Raw genomic sequence first — 20831 nt, 5'->3', positions numbered from 1 at the left:
CCGGAGCAGTTTACAATAGCTCCTGACTGTGTAAACTGACAGCACCTCCCCATGCCCCGGTCATGTTCATACTGTGTAAACTGACAGCACCTCCCTGTGCCCCGGTCGTGTTCACACTGTGTAAACATGTTTAAGCAGAGTGGAATCCTTTAAAGTAGTGTTTCCCAACAGCACCATCATGAACTCTAATTTTAAATAGCCCCCCCCCCCCGCTCATCACTAATCTAATGAACCCTGCTATTACCATGTCTGTCTCCAGCATTCCGCACTCTTATCAGAAATCACTGTAACCCTTCCTTACCAAGCTTATCAATGCCAACGCCCAGGTAACAGCCCCCAACAACTGATTTATCACAATCCATCACACCATGATGCTTCCACAAAGAGAGGACAGACAATGGTTCTGATTGGGCAATGTAATCAATGAGAGAAGGCAGACAAGGATAGTCTTTACCGTTCATGTCTCGACAGCAGAACTGAATATTTACCCGTGAAGAACCATCATCTTTTCTGTTTATACCAAACACGATGAACCGTTTCCTCTTTGAGACATTTAATTTTTGTTTACTTTTGTTTTACAGCCTGCCATTCGCCACGGGGAGCTCTGAATTCGTGGCGAAGCCGCTGTTGTGACGTCACAAGCTGACCTTTTGTTAGTGATGACGAATCATTGGGATCCTTTAAAGACTCAACTTGACAAAGCGAGATCTAGTACAGTACTAGGAACCAGGCGAGCACTGAAGGGCTGAATGGATTCCTCTCGTTCAGAAATGTCATTATGTTCTAAGGTGTTTCAATGCACTTTGAACTGCGGGCTGTTTGAGTAGCACACTATCACAATTACTATAGCTAGAAAACATTCAGCAGTGCTCAATATGGAAATACTAATGTATTAGGTTTCTTTTAGTACTTCACCACTGTAGCACACCTGCAAGACTTGGCCAGCCTTTAAAAAGCAAACACATCAGAGTCAGCAGCAGAGTCAGGATTGATTGTATCCCTGTTATCTGGTGGCTGTACTTATACTGGATAGGTCACCTTTTAAATGCTAAATGTGTAACTAAGGCTCACAGTGTCGCACTTTGTATCTCCATTAAACAGTGCTCAGTCTTTCTCCAGTGGAGGGTTGTTTGCCCTGGGACTCGGAGTGATCTCCAGGTTCTGAGAGTTCATTTTATTTTTTAAAGTAGAAAGCAGCTTTGTTCACATAAACATAACTTATAAATGACTGTGTCAAAAAGATATTGATGATACCCATTTTACTGTACAGAAGAGTGCTTCTCTCTTTAATAGGGAATTGCATACCAGGTATATTTTACTCCCAAGACATTTTTGGTTTTACCATTATATGTTATTACACTTTTGTGCCTGGTTCCATCTAATGTAAAGTAAATGTAAATGAAAGAGTATTCGAATAGTCCTTTCTATTTTGGAATAATATCCAGTCATAATCATTCGTCACTACTTGTATTCCGATGCCTAGTGCTATTGTGCTGTGTGACTATATTGACATTGGGAACTGCTGAGCAAAGACACAGAGGACACAGACACCTGACTAAATATTTAAATCCACAGAACTGGCTTTGCCTTTTTTTTTTATATCATTCAGTGTCTGCTATGCCATGCCTTGTCTGCAGCAATACCCTATTGGGTGCAACTAGATTTATAGCTGAGTCGTATCTAGAGAGCACATGAGCGTCTAAAATAAATGCTGCTGCAGCAACTGGCACAAGACACAAGCTATGCTGAGTGAGACAGACAGAGACAGGCGCATACCTGTTTGAGTTCCTTCTCGAGCTCCACGGCGCGGATGACGATGGGACCCCGGACCGCGTACTCCACTTTCTTCACAGCGGGGTTCATGGTGTCCACCGTCAGCACTTTTCCCCGAGACTGGAATAACACCCCGTTCCCAGACATCTTCCGTTGAATGAAACTGCTCCGATGACCCACAGAAAACCCAGAGAAATGCCTGCAGCAGGGAGACAGAGAATAAGCTCGTATCCGAGATGTCGGGCGCTGAAGAATTCCAATGGTAACTTTAAAACAAGCTACCCCGTCAGCAACTCTAAGAAGCAGTAAACTCATTGCAAACAGGAGCGCTTACAGCGTAATATAATGTGTTTATGTATAGCGGCAGGACAACGGGATAATAGCTCTGCACGCAGCAGGAATTGTAAAAGCACTGCTGTTCATTGAGGAAGGCGACCTTTGGACTTGTCTGAGCTCGCTCGTTTGAAGCTCACTTGAAAGAGAGAGAGAGCGAGAAAGACCAATAGAAGTATTTCTGACTAGTGCTGAATCTGACTTGAATGTCATGTCTCTCTGTTCGTTTTACGTCTAAAGTGCAAGCCCTCCCAAAGAAACTGCACCCATACCGATAAGTCGCAGGCAAATTCCTTTTGAAAATACTTTAGATATGTTACAGAAATCCACAGAAAAATAAAAACATTCATCGCCACTGATCCACATAGGGGGAAAAAAAGGCAAACATCCTACTATAGTTTTGTTTGTTTCTGTTTGTTTTGTGTAGGGGCAAAGTGCTTGCAGTGGAAAATCGGGCCCATAGTTCTAATCCGCTGCTAAACTAAGTTAAAAATCTGGGACGCCAAATGTACACGCGGATAGCAAAAGATAATTATAAATAAATAGTGGTCTGACGATTATTGCTCCACATGAATGGTTTCAGATTGTTTGGAAAAAGTGTTTCCCGCTAGAGATGGCAGCATCCACAGTTAAATGAAGGCTGTTTTATCCCCAGGTTTACAGATCTGTATAAAAACGTAGAAAATATAGATATTTCTAGAAACCAGAGGGATCTTCTGATATATTTTTTGGAGAGGGTCAGGTTTCTCTACAGAATTATATAGCTTTCTACTAAATGGTACGGTACTTTTCTAAGGGATGACACAATTATTTAAAATGATAGTTATACAAATTGTAATTAGCAGAATACTGCATGAAAAATACAATCAGTCTATATTATTTATAAATATAACTGTTATTATTATTATTATTATTATTATTATTATTATTATTATTATTATTTATTTCTATCTTAGCAGACGCCCTTATCCAGGGCGACTTACAATTGTAAGCAAATGCATTTCAAGTATCACAGTACAAGTAATACAATTAAGAGCTTGATAAATACAATGACTTTGGTTCAAGCAAGTACAAGTGTGACAAAATACAATTCAATAATACAGCAGATAACAGTGTCAGTGATAGTTACATCAGGATATGATTAAATACAAAATACTACAGATTAAACACTTTGCAGATTACTTTGCAGTGTTAATTGAATTTCATTATGGTGTATTTCTAATGTTAAAAAATAATAATTTAAGAGGAAATAACTGCAGCATTTAACAATCGATAGCAATAATAATAACTCTTATAAAAGTTTACTACGATGCTTTACAATGCTTACCTATGCGTTGCCGTGCTTTCACTGTGCTTTATTGCACTTTGCTGTGCTTTTTCAATGGTGAACCTTTATAAGGGAATAGATCTAGCGTTTAACTGACAAACAGTATATGGTTTTATAATATTTCAATGTTTAGAGTTTTTAAACATATCACAATACAAACCAAGACTTAATAAAGTGGCTGTGTGCCCAAATCTAAATTTGGAATTCCAATACAGCTTAAAGTATATATATAAAAAAACACACTTCAAGTTTCAGCTAGGGCTTTATGAGCAGTTTACATGTCTGCAGAAAAGCGGGTGGAAATAGCATAAGAGAGTATTGTATTTAAGAATTCAAGAGGTCGTACCTGACTGCCCAGCGTCTTGTCTTGCATTAAACAGCAAACACAATTACACAACCCTGCTCTGCACAAACACTGAGCGTTGATTGGCTGACAGGCGTTCAGAGCCGTGCCCCCAGCTGTGTCTCAAGAGCGACTGGTACTTAAATTGGTGCCAAGTCAGCTTTGTTTCTGGCGACTCGTGGTGCAAAATGTTTTAGGTAACATTTTATTAAGCAGTGTCCACCATGATAAAAAAAAAAAAAAACAATCCTAAACTACCTTGACTAGCTACTTTATGAAAACTGCTTGAAAGTTGCTAGGTTTCATGGGCTTAATGCCGTAGTGGACATTAGCTGAAGTCAAGCACGCTTTCCAAAATCGAAACTATAAAGGAAACAAGCAAGCAATAAAGCCTACATTTCGTGAGCTGTCACGAAAGATAAGTCGAATGGTGCTGTAACAAATGGACAAGCTGCTGCATACCCTAGAATTGCATTTTCTGTAGTTGGTCCAGGTTTTTTTTTTTTTTTTTTTTTTTTTTTTTTTTTTTATATGTGTTTTAGCATGCTTACCTATGCGTTACTATGCTTTATTACACTTTACTTTTACTATGAGCAACTGCCCCCAATGCTTTTCCCCATGGCCTAATTAAACACACTGACTCTGTAAAGTGCAGTGTATGTTTTATCCAAGGTGTCCTGGTCTTATTTGCACAAACAGCTCACTGTAAATATCTTTCTCTGGACACTTTTCAAGACAGACAAGTGTGTTGCCTTGGCAGACACAAAGGCAGGTTTTCACTGTCTCAACAGATCCTTACATTTCACAGGCTGCCCCTTATATACTGTACACTGTGCCCTTGATCTGGGGAACCCTACCTGTGGAAATGGACCTGATCACTGGCCTGTAGTGGAGCCATCTGGTTTGTAATGTGAGCGTCATCTTCAAGACAACTTCAGTTTTCTGTATTTTGTTTCCTCTATAAAAGTTTCTCATAGTAAAAGCACAGCAAAGGAATAAAGGCCAGTGAAAGTGTGGTAAAGCATGGGTAGGCAATGTAAAGAATACCAAGGCACAGTAAAGCATAAGCCCGGGTAAACTATGATAAATGAGAAGTATAACCATGGGAAAAGCATGGCTAAACTGCAAAAATACCAGGCAAAACTACAGCAGTAAACTTTTATAAGGGTTAGCATGTGAGATGTGATAAATATTAAAATATGATATTGTTTACAGATAGGAAAAAGAGTTACTGAAGCAATTTCTTGAAGTATGAAGATTTCGCTACTAAAATGATTTGGAAATTTCCCCTCCACTAGCTTCTCATTTCACAATGATAAACATGAGAATTTCCAAAATACATGCAGAGGCAGGATGTTTGAACCAGAAACCCTGTTGTACAAACTCCAGGACTGAAATTAACATGGCTACCATCTTCGCATTTATCATGAATGAATTCTGAAAAATAATAAACTTTTACGCCATGATAATTCATTGACGTGACTGCAGCCAACACAAAAAATAAAATCTATAAATCTAAACCTCAAATGAGTAGTTTTGAAAGAAACTCATACTACAGAAACATTTGTTTTCATTTTCATTTTGTTTGTCTTGTCTTCCAGGAAATCTGTTACTGCTTTCTTTCTTAGGTCATTATTATTATTTATTTCTTAGCAGATGCCCTTACCCAGGGCGACAAATACTTATATACAAAAAATACATATCAAGAATTACAGTACAATTAAGAGCAAGATACAAAATACAATGACTTCAGTCCTAAGAAGAGCAAATACAAAACACAGTACGATTTGATATCGGGGCAGTTCAAGAGCAGATAACAGTGTTGATAGTTACATCAGGGTTAGATACGAGTGCAAGTGAAATACAAAATACTACAGATTGGGTTAAGTGTAGGATTAAATACAGTAACATAGGGAGCAGATAAGTGCAAGTTAAAGTGTATTAAAGGCAGAGTGCTATATTGCCCAGAAGGGAAGAGTTGAGTTTTACAGGTGTTGTCTGAAGAGGTGTGTCTTGAGGAGGTGCCGGAAGGTGGTCAGGGACTGAGCAGTCCTGACATCCGTAGGAAGGTCATTCCACCACTGCGGGTCGAGGGTGGAGAAGGAGCAGGCTCTGGAGGCAGGGGAATGTAGAGGAGGTACAGCCAGTCTTCTAGTGCAGGCGGAGCGGAGAGGTCGGTGGGGATGTAGGGAGAGATGAGGGTCTGGAGGTAGCTGGGTGCAGTTTGGTGCGGACATCGGTAGGCGAGTACAAGACATGTCACCCCAGCAGTGCCTTCGGGGTCAAAAGCATTTTACTGGCTGCAAAGCATGTCAGCTTTCAGCCAGCAACGTGACCCAGAACACACTGCTGGAGTGACCTAGGAAGTGAAGCAGTAACCGACTTCCCGAGAGTAAGGCACGGGAACATTCTTTAATCTGGTGTAGCACTTCATGATATAGAATGAAAGTACATGATTGCTACAGCATGTGCTTCTTTCAAAACTGCACATTTGAGAACTAATGGATGTGCAAGGTGTGGAACGTTTACAGGACTATTTTATCAGCTACAATGACTTTACCTTGACATTACAACATTTCCGGCTGCCTTTCTCCAGTGGTAACAGCTTCTCTGGTCATGCTCTGTGTTTACACTGAGATTTCAGTTTCTGGAGCTCTGACCCGTGCACCTAAAGGCTCTTTACTTCAGACAGCAAAAACAACCATCTGTTAGGGAACAAGTGTCTGCTGAAAACATGAGCTAAAAAATGTAATGCCTCTGTAAGGATCATTACCTTGCTCACCACAATGACCAGCGATATTGAGCAAGACACTGCTGTCAGCAAAGGAAGCACAGCGCTGTTGGAGTACTTCTTCTATTCCTGAACACGAGATTAGACTCACTTGCCTCTGAGACACAACAACACTCTGGCAAGGACAAAAAAGAAACCGCTTCTTTTTAAGAAACCATTTTCCCCAGCTCAACCCAAGATGCATCAGAAATAGTAATAAACCTGAAATTAAACACACAGTCTACATCTTCATTGACATTTCAGACACTATTCACAACACTTTAAGGATAGTTTTGCTGAGGACTGTTTTGTTTAAAAACAATTAGATTAATTAAATCTTGCAAGTCATAAAACATTGTCTCAACTGTTTTAGAGAGAAGGTTTATTAATTTATTCGAATTTTTCAAAGCGCGGTTTCACCTATGAGGATGGTTATAAACTCTCTTCATAAAACAGTTCTTAAAAATATGTTCCTTAAAACAGTCCTGTAAATAGGGTCCATAATAACAACACTGCACTCAGCATTGGGAATTATTAGAGATTATAGATTTATTAATCATTACTGGCATTAAAAGGTCTGCAATCCCTGATAATGTCCTTTGTGCTGTGCTGGCCCAGTGTCAAGGCTTGTGGTTCTAGCTGATGTGAAAATGTGACCTTTTGCTGTGGCAGTGTGAGTTATGAGGCAGGCAGTGAGTTTCTGTGGTCCTTAACTTATAAAAGATTCCAACAAAAAAAGCATAGCAAAGTGTAATAAAGCACAGTGAAAGCATGGTCAACCATAGGTCAGCATTGTAAAGAACAGAGCGGTATGGTAAGCAAAAACAACAACAACATAGCAAACTATGGTAAATGCATAGAAAAAACTGCAGATTTACCTGGTAAACCTTTTTCAGGGCCCCACCCATCTTCCCTCGTTTGTATGAACCCCCTGTTGTCATCCCAGTCTCACTGCTGTGCTGTTGAGTCTGAACCCAGCAGAGACAAGGGAACTGTGTGCTGCACTGCCCTCTACTGGCAACAGATGGCATTGCTCCTTTAAAACAGATTAACCAGCTAAACTAAACACATACAAAACTACACACATACAAAACTAAACACTGAATACTTTTGATGTATATCCCTGACTCTAACCAGCTAAACTAAACACATACAAAACTAAACACTGAATACTTTGCAACAATTAACGACACTTGTGGGTTTTCAATAAGAACAACAATAATATTAGACTAATAAGGCACCTTTCACAGATGAAGCCAGCTCAAACCGAAAAAAAAAAAAAAAACACCTGAGGCAATAAATAAATAAAATAAACAATGCAAAAAATAATGAACTACAAAATCTTGGATTTCTGTATTCATCTATCAATGCAAAAGAAACAAATAACATGTGAAACTCCAAGAACCAGCAAACTAGCCTTTACTATACAGCTGATACATCTATTTGACCTGCATATTTTTGAGAGCGATTAAACATTTAGGCAAACGCTTGGCTAACCTTTAAATGATTAAACCCATTAACACCCCTAAAGTTAGCCAGACCTTTTCCTGTTCTTTGAATGGCTGGTTCGCTATTATAGAGCGCAAATACTACATTTAAAAAAGTTACAAATGCTATGTGTCTTTTACAAATTAGGCAGTGATTGTATATCCCATGCAAGTAATCAATATATCAGATGTAAAGTACATTTAAAAGAAGCATTGGGCTAGTGCAGGGGTTCCGAAACTGGGGGTCGGGACACCCCAGGGGGGGTTGCAGTAAGGAAACACCCACATAACAAGCAGACCAACTTGAGTTCTTTATTTCTATTGATCTCTATCTATGCCTGCTCGGGTCACTGCAGTGCAAATTTTGTAGAGAATTATGTTGTGAAAGTCTAACCTAATTGAATAATACAGTTCTCTTCATATTAAAAACCTACATGTGGCTGTATTTCTATAACATATTGAGAAGGGGGTATATCGGGGGGGATGGGGGTCATTTCAGAAGGGATCCCGCTCTGAGAATGTTTCAGAACCGCTGAGCTAGTGCCTTCACTGGGAAATAAGAAACACTTCTCAGTCAATATTAGTCGCACACAACCTCACATGGAAAAAGCTCGGACAGCAAAATATAAACACAGACTCACACAAATACAACACCCTCAGATCAAAGCGCACTGTTCTGATAGCGCCAGGCCTGGTTGATCTACCAGACTCTGTAAGAAGTGACGTGAATCCTGGCAGACCAGACAAAAACAGTGAAGTCAAGAGAGACCAGAGAGGGGACTCCCTGCGGCACACATCTCTAAACACTTTAATAATTACATCTGAGTTGTCCCTGCTTTTTGTAAAGAGCAATTATACTACTATACCACAGTATCAAACAAAAGAGAACGAGAACCACGTCATAAACACTGACCAGCACACCATGAGAATTGGTTTAACGCTATTGATTTTCCACTCTGCATGTAAACTGATTTGTGTGCCTTTTGCTCCTTCGTCCTTTGTGTCTCCATCCCTGAAACTCCCACCCACCCATGAAAATAAACAGATGTAAATTAATGTACATATGTCAAATAAATAGGATAGCTGATTCCAGGGTATTAGGTATGATACAAATCCCCTACGGCATGAGCACAGACAGATCCTATATGTAGATTCAAATTACATTTTCTTATTTTATGCTATGCTTTGACAGGTAGTTCAGGAGCTGCTTTTCAGTTCTAGATGCCTGTCATAGACATATGTAATGTAGGCTAGCTAAAGAGCCTTTATATTAGTAAACGCCAGCACCATCTAGTGCACAGCAGTGTATTGCAAGCAAAATCACTAGATGGTGCTGGCTCTTACTTGTATGAAGACACTGGCTGATCTAGCCTAGATTACATGTATCTATGGCAGGCAACTAGGATTGAAGATCAGCTTCTGAACTCAGGTGAAAGCACATTGACACAAAGTAAGAAAACAAAGTGACATACACACTAGAAGACAGATCACAGACACACAGAGACAGAGTGACATACTAGAAGGCAGATCAGACAGACAGACACAGTGATATACACTCTAGCAGACAGACAGACACAGTGATATACACTCTAGCAGACAGACAGACACAGTGACATACACACTAGCAGACAGATCAGACACAGTGATAAACACAGTGAAATACACCTCCTACCTGTTTACCAGCTGGAAGGAACGCAGTCACAGGTTCTCGATAGCCGATTGACTATGTCTGTCTGACCCTCTGCCTGTCTGCCTGTCGGTACTGTTTCTTCGGTCTCTTTATCAGTCCTCAAAAGGTCACCTGCCACTAGCTATCACATGCTGGGCAACATTCCCACTCCCAGATGAATTCATGTTACAGACTAGCGAGACCAATTCAACTACTCTTCGTTGGACTCTCTCCAGGGCCAAAGGTATTCTAAGCAGTCTCACCAGTGTGTTATACAATCTCATCCTTAGATTTCTATTCTAAACTTTTGGCTATATACTCAAGCATTCAGTTTGCCTTTTTGATCGGTTTTCCACACTGTGTGGTTGCGCACAGCAATGACGAGTCTATTACAACACCAAGGCATTTCTCTTGGTGACCCTGTTCCAGTTCCATACCACCCATGTGGTATCTGAATTCTACATTCTTGGGACTGGTGTGTAACACTTTACATTTATTGACATTCAATTTCCTTTTCCCTATTCCGGTCTATATGTGCTCTAAATGCTTCTGGATGTTCAGGAGGGATCACCTGCTATAGAGATGAAAACAACCACCTGGGTCAGCTCCATCTACCAGCGCCCTCACCTGGTCAAGACATCTTCAAGCAACAAAATACCATAACACATAAATATAACGAGCAAACGCCTGCCCACTGGGAGTGAAACTCTCCTACCTCCACCAATGAACAGTTGGCTCCCCCTTCATAGGAGATGTGTTAGTAGGCGTTCCGTGCTGCTGTGCCAAAAGTACAGCGCGTCCCTTTTAGCAGACGTTTGTAGTTTGGAACCAGTTTTAGCTGGATTGATTGTGGTTTGCGCATATGCTCAAAACAGCTTTTTAAGCAAAAACAACTTAAGTGAAAACAAGGGTGTTGTCATCTGGCCCGAGATCACAGATGCACTCTCGAGCTATGAAAAACCACACACTTATCACGAATCTCATTTTCAAGAATACAGAAGTTAGTCATATAAAGCCCGTAAACAGAAAGGCTTGCAGAAATGTAGAGGAAGAGGTTACCAGATGCATTCTTACATCTTTCTTATTTTTATAAAACAGTGATGAGAAAGAAGTCAGTGCTGGGTTATATATTTAGCATGCTGATGTCCTAATAGTTTCAGAATATTGATTGAACTGGTAGGCATGTTGTTTTATATGGAGAGTATTGTGAAGGTCATTTTTACAATGTACAGTTTGGCTAATGCCTGAAATCCCTTCCTTGGTTGTGTGTTTATTTATATATATGTATATAAGCTTCTCATGTTGCACAGTTGGAAAAAGGCCTAGCTTTTAACTTGAGACAGTTGCTGAACAGCGTGTTACTTATTCAGTACTGGCACTGAGCATCAGCAGAATACTAGTTTAAATGTTAATAGCTCCTCTAACATGAATACATCGTCAAAAAACTATAAATCAGAATTTAGTTCTGGGGATCATACTATTGTCGGCAGCACTTTTTTTTTTAGCTACAAAGCTAATGGTCATCTTCAGCTGTTTTATTAAGTAATATTATTATTATTATTATTATTATTATTATTATTATTATTATTATTTATTTCAGACTTTTTAATAGTCTTTTTATACAGCTCCAACGGTCTCATAATGCACTACAATGCTATAATCGAGCATCAATCCTCTTGAAATGAACAGCGAGTCAGTCATATCTTTCAAACGGCACGTATGAAAATCAGAAAGTTATTAGAACTCCAATTGCATGGCTTAAATGTGGTCTGTATCAATATTACTGTCACAGCTTATAATGGTGCTGTACAGTAATGCATCTTTATAAACATCTCAGACCCTTAGCTGATTAACCCAAATGAGCAGCTGCACCCTCAGTACCCAAGTAGCAGCTCATGCTTTTTTTACATGATTACACACGAATGACAACACGGTACACAAATCAACCTTTTATTAAGAAGAGCTGATGCTGGGGGGGTCTGCAGTACGAAGCACTTGCACTCGGCCGCGGCCAGGTAACACTGCAGAGGCTTGTGGGAGAAGCCAGCGGGAAAGTCTTCCATTTGGGTCTCACGTTTCTCCTCCTGGGGCTCTCCCTCGAAGTACCTGGTGGTGTGCCAGTGTGTAGAAGAGGCGCAGCAGCTCCCTCCTCCTGTCCGGAGGCAGCGTGTCTTGAGCAGCAGCGTCCTGTGAGAGCTGGACTGAATAGAGCACGCGGCTGGAGTCCAGGTCGATCAAGAGCAGCCGAGGATGCCGCGGGGAGCAGGGCCCAGGACGCCGGGGCTCCACGAGAGGGGACCAGAACCTATCCACCAGCTCACTCTCAGCACTCTGCAGCGAGGGTGTGGGGCCGCACAGCACGCACACATCCACCCCGGGGACCAGCTGGAAACACAGCAGCCGATGAGGCATGTTGAGGCTCCCCTGGGGCAGTCTCGGGAGCTGGTGCTGGCCAGTGAGCACACCAGGATGGAGAGCAGAATGACCTCCTGGGCAGCCAGCCACCGCCAACCAGGCAATCCTGCAGCACACCCAAGACCGGCGACACCAGGCAGTCTGCACAGTGGGTCAGGTCCCCTATGGACACCGCCTGACTCCAGGAGGCAGTTAATAGCCTGTAGCAGGAGCGAAGGTCTCTCTTCAGGCGATCCACATTCTTTACCCAGCTCAGCTCGTCCAGCCCCAGCACCAGCACAATGCAGTTGAAGACGTCGTCCAGCAGGCGGTGCAGGTAGAGCTCACCGCGACGCTGTCCGTCACACCACCCTCCAGCTCGCCTCTGTCGCTGTGCTGCAGATCTGCGTGTCCTGGCTGCTACCAAACATGTGAACCCCGTTCACAGGCAAAAAGGGAGAACAGGAGCTGCTTTGAAGAGCCGCGCCCACAGCAGAACAGCGGGATGCCGCTGCTGTCTATCAGACACAGCAGCTGCACGGAGCTGGTCTGAAGCATGTTCAGTATGAGAAGGTAGGACTACTAATACTGAACAATTGGTCGGATCACAAAATACCACATTCGACCACATTCGTTTTTATTATTTCTGTGTTCGCCATCTCTTACTATACAGGTATCATGTACGGTATTTATTTATATTTTCATAAAGATATAAAGCCGTTTTGTTCGTCTTTTTTTCCTGTATTGCTTTAGATGCTCACGGATCTGCTTATCCAGAAACGGTTAATGCCGCGATTTGTTAATAGAAAAGTCGCACTGTTTACAGTACCTTCATGTTCTATCTATCTGGTCTGGTTGAAGAATTGTTTGCAGAAATCCTAGTCTGTGGTCTATCCGATATTCTTAGTCTGCAGTCGGTTTTTTTTTCTTTCTAAAAATACTTCACAAACTTCAGTTTCTATTGTTTCCGATTGGCTTGTTTCGCCATAAACATTTGTCCACTTATGAAAAAATAATTTGTGTTCCGTTTTCACAGCAACGGCACACATGTTGCACCCTTCTGGAACACTGCCTGTTCCGTATACAGGACTCAGAATGCAAACGACTCAACGTCATTTTGTAGGAATTTCCACGAAGGTCGCCGGGGGTTGTAGTCTTTAAACCGCGGTAGCAACAAATGTATAATTTGTGTTCAAAAAGTTGTTTGGTTCACGGTCGTGTTTTATTTATGTATTTTTTTGTCGTTGTTATCTGTGTGAAAACCATTGGGAAAAAAAATAATATAAAAAAATCAATACGGTGATGATGATGATGATTATTATGTATTATTATGTATTATTATGTATTATTATGTATTATTATGTATTATTATTATTATTATTAATAATAATATATAATAATAATAAAAAATGAATCGGTTTACAATATAAATGGGGGGGGGGGGGGTTAACACAATAATGAAAGTTTCAGGGGCTAAAGGAAACAAAAGCAAAATGAAAGTTTTCTTTTAAAATTATTAAAGTAGATTTTCCTATCTCGTGGGAACTTTTAAACCGTTGTACTCTCTCTAAGGCTACAATGTTGTTTTTATAATGTGTAATATATATATATATATATATATATATATATATATATATATATATATATATATATATATATATATATATATATATATGTGTGTGTGTGAGTGTGTGTGCGCGTGAGCGCGTGAGCGCTTGCTTATATATATATATATATATATATATATATATATATATATATATATATATATATATATATAATATATAAGCAAGCATATATATATATATATATATATATATATATATATATATATATATATATATATATATATATATATATATATATAAGCAAGCGCTCACACACACACACACACACTCCCAGGCCTCTGAAACAGTTCCCTCAGACTAATAACACATTCTATCCCTGGCTTCTCAAACACACCTCCATTCTCAGTGGTTTGTACATTAGATAACAGGCAGATTCAATGATAAATAATCAGTACATACCTTGCTGCTGATGTTGTAAGTAACTGCCAGCAACTTCCTTTTGCATGCATGTGTGGAAAAGGTTAAGACCTAAAATCCAAACACTTCCTTGGGGCCTCGTGAGGAGAACAGCTGAGGCTCCTCGAGATGTAACCAGAGCCCTAGTCTCCCAGGGTCCAAAACAGGTGCTGCACGCGTCACGCAGAAATCTGTCCCCTGTGACATCATGACATTTGCTAGGCTGTATCAGAATGTTCTAAGAGCACGGCCCTTTCATCACACTGAAGAGATTGATCCAGGGTGTCTGTGCAAGTGTGTGAACCCTGCTGTATGTAACAGTACTAAAAGAAACTTGGCAAACGGTATGACAAGAAGTCCAGGACCTCAATGTAGGCCCACTTGTGGAATTTTGCTCATTTTAAACAATTTTTCCTTTATCTATTTTTTATTGTGAGTGCCATCTTTAGACAACATCATCTTTTAATATTTACCCCTTACATAAAAACAAATGAATATAGGAAAAATTACCTCAAAATGAGGAAAATTGTACAAGTGAGCCTACACAGGATTTGATACATCTGGGAAAATAAGAACAGGTTAATAGACAAGATAATTCCTGCAAATATACCCCATCTGGTAGTCCCATTAAAGGTGAAACAACTTCCAGTGTAAGTATTGCATTTTTTGTCCATCAAGGAAAAAAAGTATATATTTATTTAATTATTTTGTACAAAAAAGTGTAACACCATGAATGCTGCTTTCATATTAATATTATTATTTATTTCTTATCAGACGCCAGGCACAAGCCGCCATGGATCTAGAAAACAAACACCTAGTGTCTGACTTCATGTCACTGCATTTACAAATGAGCAAACTATGCAGTCAAACACAACTGGAGTGCACTTCTAAAACTCAATTTCCGTAACAATTGCATGATATGGTATTTCCAATTCAAATTTCACCTGCCTTTAATCTCTCTTCCTCAGAGGCTCACTGGAAACACACGACAGCTCTCCCTTGTTAAAGTCAGTTCTGAGACTGTAATAAACCCCATAGTCTGTTATTAGCATCATCAGGGACTTCGAGTAATGCACTACTAACCTATATTGGTAAATCTTAAACTAGTCTAATAAAGAGATTTTTTCTGTTTGTATGTGGTTTTATGTTGCCTAGTTCAAATGTTTGCCTGACAGTTTTTATTCTTATATGTTTTTGTTACAACTGCTCTCATTCCAGAAACACATAGCTACTTTCCAGAATATTAGAGTCTCAAACAATAAACATGTACCTACTTAACCATAATAGCATTCTCAGTTTGACAAAGCCACTTGCTGGGAGCCTGTGGAAGAAGTATTTATTTATTTATTTATTTTTTTGCGTGGATTAAATGATTTGTGTTTCTATCTTTAATCAGAATACCAGGGGAGAGCAAAGACGCAGGCCGTCCACTACCAGAAATTTTGCAGTCAAGATTCCCGCACCAAATGTGCCCCATGAAGTAAAAAAAAAAGAAACATGCATAAGGACACCACACATGCTGGACAGCAATATTAATACTAATGCAGTATTGGACATGCCCCCTACTGGAAAAGCTGCCGCATTTCGTCCATTCAAGTCTTGTGTTTCTATCTTATTCCTGGACATTGTAAAGCATGGCTCGGCACCAGCGCACAGTGCGTGGATCCTGCGCGAGTATTACAGAGATGCTTGAAAACTCCTGGCCCTGCTGGATTGAAATGGGACTTTTAAATCGCCTGTGCAGGAAAGTACTGTTTACCTTTATTTTACTAACGGGGGTGATACCTGGAACCTGAAAGGGGACAAGAGAGTTGATCCCACACGAACATTTGAACAGTTATATAAAACTAAGAAACAGCAAGTGAACGACAAAGGTTTCAGCTAGTGCTCCAAAAAGGCGTTCGGTACACTGAAGAAGGCGACTAACTGGAACTATTGCACCTTATAATTGTGATTGAGCTTTTGAAATGTCCCTTATAAAAGTGTACCACTGTTTTTTTGCAGTTCTCCCATTGCTATGCTATTTATTTACTATAGTTTACCATGTTTATTGATATGCTTTACCATACCACGCTATTCTTTAAAATGCTTACCAATGCATTTACATATGCGTTCTCTTCAGTAATGTCCTGGTCACAAGCACACTGGAGCGCACAGACTGTAGTGCTGAAGTGTGGTACTCTGCTGCTGTCTACTGTCCTGGGTCGGTACTGCATCTAGCTCTGCAATTTGTGAGCCAGCTCTTGGATAACCGCTGTTTAATCAGAACTTATCTGAGGTCTGCTTTCCTGAGCGCAGGTGATTCAGAATCTCACGCCAGTCAAGCTGTAATTGCACCACAATTCCTCCAACTGCTCCAAGAACCTCAACAAACATGCCACAGGTAGGAGCAGACTTGAATAGGCTATTTCAGGTGTGTGTGTTTGAATGTTGTCATGCATACTGCAACTGGCTTGCTCATAAATATGCTTTATAATGCTATGCCATTATAAAAAGCGTCCTCGGAGTTAAAGAACAGAGTTAAAGAATGTGTAAAAAAACAGCTTGAAAACACTGCAAAGCCCATACAGATGTGCTAAATCACATTTAACAAAAAAATGAAAAAAACAAACATGGTAAACTATGGTAAAAGCATAGTAAAACCATGAGAACTACAAAATTACTGTGACTTTTATAAGGGTGTGTCTATGTCCACACAACAATTGTAAATACAGTACTTATTACTGGCTATCAAGCTTCAAGTCTGTAGTTACAGTATATTAGAGCTGAACTTCGCAGTAACAAGTCACCAGCAGTAAAGCAATGACCCAAGGGCAAATGATAACATTTGTTTAGCAATTGTATCTGTCAATAGAAGAGGGACAATGGTATTTTGCATAGAACAAGCTTTTTATATTTTATTTGCATTTTGTTGAACCAGTCAGAGACAACAAGCCAGGTTTTTCCTGAAGGTGTCACTAAGGTAGGCTTCATCTAGCTTGTTTATTTACCCTAGTCTACTAGGAGAGTCTATTGTTGTTTATCCACTTAACACATTTATAATCCAACTTCTATTCATTCGAAATGCCATTGCTGAATACCAATGCTAATATAAAAATATATTTAACAGATCTGAAGAATTACAATTCAAAGTGTTGAAAGCTAGCAGTCACACATGCAGAACGAGCGCTGCATTTTCAGTTCCAGTACTTCTGGTTTGTTGTTAGAAGAGTTACAAAAATCATGTCCTGAATCCCAACCAGTTTTCTAACTAATCAACAGTTCTGTGTTGCGTCACGAATCCGCAGTTTTCAGTTCAATGAGAAAATATATAAAACTTAAAAAGGGAGTATATCCTGCCAGTTGGTTAACCCAACTGTCAACTGCCACAAAATATACTTCTGTTCATCTGAGCAAAGAATAGAAGGGATCCTTTCATTTCCTTACCATTGCAACTTCAACATTTTAAGTGTTTAAAAAAGCCATTATGGGAAGGCCTCTATTAGAGTGCTGTTACTGTTTTATGAAGCACTACAACATTAATATGTATATGGGGAAATACATGTGGAATAAAATCACTTTACACAGCACACATCCTGCTGTATAAGCTATCCTCTGTTTGACATGTATGTCTTTGACAACGGTTAAACAGTTAGGAACAATTCTAACCATTTAACACTCGGGTAACATTTTAATGTTTAAACTGCAAACTATTCAAAAAAAGACAAGACATCGCCTCAGCACAGATTAGAGTTAGAACAGAATAGATTTATTCTAAATCCATCCCCCCAGCGTCTTCTGTCAGCTACAGGTCAATAATGGGATTTGTAGGGGCGTGCCATGGGTTTCCCCTAGCAGCAGCACACTGCGCCCCGCGTGCAACAGAAGCAATGCTGACTTCTCATCCAACACTTTGGTATTGCTATTTTGTTTCCATTTTTCATCCATACATTGAAACTCAGCAAGGGTTCATATCACTATTTACTAAAGACCATTACAAGTTCATACAAGTCAGTTCCAGACAAGGGCTTTTTAAAAACCATGTAGAAATAAAACATTTACACAAATTGTATAAAATGCAAATCAGTAGTAGTCAGCAATCATGAAGAAAACACATTTTAATTTTTGATCATAAGACACACACAAAAAACACACACACACACACACACACACACACATATACTGTATATCTCATTTTAATATTAATATATATATATATATATATATATATATATATATATATATATATCATTTTAAAAATTCATCCATTCTTTAAAAGCTTGTTGAATATCTCAGAACTGATATAGAAGATAAATAAACTTTTCTGTCATAAACATGATTTATAATTATTTATATATATATATATATAATTTGTTTTTAAAAAACATCAACTTCACTCATTCATGTGCTATAGTGTAGCTTGCCAAGCCCTGCTGTGCACTGTACTTGTGTAAAGACCCAAAAGAACTACTGCACAGCAATGGAACACAGAACCCATAGAATGGAATATGATCCAAAAATCAAACAGTAAAGCTGCAGCAATACTTGGGACACGAGGACAGAGAGATGTGCGGTTATGGAACAGATAGATGGCCCTGGCAATTTACCAAGTCACTGGAATGTCATTTGTGTTAATCAAAAACATATACTAGGAGTACAAAAAAACAGCTAGATTTGAAAATGGTTTAAGTGTTTATTTTGTACCTTTCGCAAACCACTTTTATAATCACTGAACAGTCAAATCATGTGACAAAATGGCCTTTCCGCTTGGCTGGTTCCACGACTCATCCTTATATCCATGTGGAGTAGGTGGGGCCAGCAGAGCTGAAATACTGTCACATGGTTTGAATGGAAGAAGGAAGTCAAGCTTAAAGCAAGTTTAAAAGACAGGTATAGACAGGTCAAGACATGTATAGACAGGTAAAGAGAAAAATAAAAACCCAGAAACCCAGAACCACTCTGAATGAAAGACAAAGGAAAGGTGGAATCAATATAAAAGGACATTTGAGGCTACTTGTTCTTTATATAACCCCCACTGTCCCCGGCACCTGACTCTTTGCTGGTGGGTTCGGGGAGGGGGGGGGCGAGGGGACAAACACAGAGGGACTATCGTTGTCCGTAGCTGTTTATGTCTTTACTCATTATGATGGATTCAATTAAGTATTTTTCTTTTACAGATGGACGTTGCTGTGGGAGTTGTGAATTCTTTGTTAAGCTGCTACAAGCTGGCTTGAAACATGAATACGCTCTGGAACACGCATAGTATAAATCTAGGTCTGTCTTGGAGCTGAGCATTCCTTGACCTTTAACCCCTTGTTGAAAAACTCAAGTGATGAACACAACACCGAGAATCAAGAGTCAAGAGCCTATCTAAACGCAGTTGTTCTGACCTGATTGGCCCACTTTTTCATTCAATCTAAAAGATAAATTACTCATCCTTTGCTTCCTTGCATTGCCTCATTATTCATCCCTGTAGAGTGGGCTTATATGTTTGGACGGGCCTCCGTTTGCGCAACCTGGTTATTACTTACCAGGGAGTTCCACACCTTCTGAAACGAAAAATTCTAAAAGACGACCCTGAAACAGTTTGAGGCACACAAACCAGGCTAGGCCCGGATACTTAAGTCTTTAACACTGGCCATGATAAAAACACTGTTCAGCAGAAATGTATTCTTCCAAGTTTGTCAACAAAATCACAACACAGCTTGGTACTGTACCATAAACTAGGACAAATGGAGCATTGTTATTGAAGAAAAAAACATTTAATAAATGAACCAGAACTGGTGAGTAATAAGCAAACATAGCAGCAAACGGCACTCAGAGCTGTGCAGATACTCTGTTTGTTCTGAGTAATTCCCTTTACGATGTTTTTTGTCAACAGGTATTACATGAAACCAAAACAAGCCTACTCATTAATGAGTTAATTGCAAAGCTGAGGGAAAGGCAGCATTTTTACTGCCGCACAGTGGCCAAAAGCTGAACCAAAACTAGCAAATGCAACCAATTAATCACGTAACCTTTCCTTAGATCTAGATTAAGAGCTAACACAGTGCATACTGGGTTATGTATGCATTTCTTTATTGAGTTTAAAAAGAGGCTACATCTTGTCCAGGATTACAATCCCACAACTAATTGCAGACAGGACGAATTTTGAAGGAAACAAGCAAAGTGAAATCAAAATGATTTTAAAAGGATCAAAGAACGGCAAGACAAATAAATCACAGATATGATTGATATTAGTTTAATCATGACAGGTTCTACATTAAAAGCACACTGTCAGATTGCTACTCAATAATTAGGTAGACGGGGGCAAATGCTTTGTTTTGAGTTGAGTAATTAGCATGTTTATTCCATTCAATTAATACCTAACAACTTAAAACATTTTAAAGGGAATACCTCTAAGTAGCTGTACAGCCCTAATCTGCACATCCTTTCCCTATATATATATATATATATACATATACACACACATACATACATACAAGAGACCACTGCAAAATTATCAGTTTCTCTGGTTTTACTATTTATAGGTATGTGTTTGGGTAAAATGAACATTTTTGTTTTATTCTATAAACTACTGACAAAATTTCTCCCAAATTCCAATTGATTTGATTCATGCCAAAGCTGCCCGATTCCAGCCTTGCTGAAGCACCCCCAGATCATCACCGATCCTCCACCACATTTCACAGTGGGTGCGAGACACTGTGGCTTGTAGGCCTCTCCAGGTCTCCG

General features: G+C 39.6%; 1 protein-coding gene and 1 pseudogene across 6 annotated transcripts in view; both read right to left on the bottom strand.

Annotated features, from left to right (window-relative positions):
- The window catches only part of LOC117395028 (alanine aminotransferase 2-like), a 34158-nt gene extending 19940 nt beyond the window's left edge, over window positions 1–14218 (bottom strand). Inside the window, exons 1-3 of one of the 6 annotated variants that reach the window (XM_059018569.1) lie at window positions 3780–3822; window positions 3434–3496; window positions 1777–1972 (exon numbers count right to left, since the gene is read on the bottom strand). In XM_059018569.1, coding sequence (XP_058874552.1) covers window positions 1777–1920 — 144 coding nt within the window. In that variant the 5' untranslated portion in view covers window positions 1921–1972; window positions 3434–3496; window positions 3780–3822. Of the gene's footprint in view, window positions 1–1776; window positions 2102–3433; window positions 3723–3779; window positions 3893–9705; window positions 9833–14123 lie in introns of those variants that run through there. The other 5 variants (XM_033993866.3, XM_033993867.3, XM_033993869.3 and 2 more) reach the window with 5 other exon arrangements.
- Window positions 11637–13329, bottom strand: LOC117395029 (protein fuzzy homolog; annotated as a pseudogene).
- Window positions 14219–20831: the final 6613 nt, after the last annotated feature.

Source organism: Acipenser ruthenus, chromosome 3 (genome assembly GCF_902713425.1).
Source record: "Acipenser ruthenus chromosome 3, fAciRut3.2 maternal haplotype, whole genome shotgun sequence".
Classification (NCBI taxonomy): domain Eukaryota; kingdom Metazoa; phylum Chordata; class Actinopteri; order Acipenseriformes; family Acipenseridae; genus Acipenser; species Acipenser ruthenus.
The sequence above is the reverse complement of the archived record's forward strand: the minus strand, read 5'-3'. Positions and strand labels throughout refer to the sequence as shown.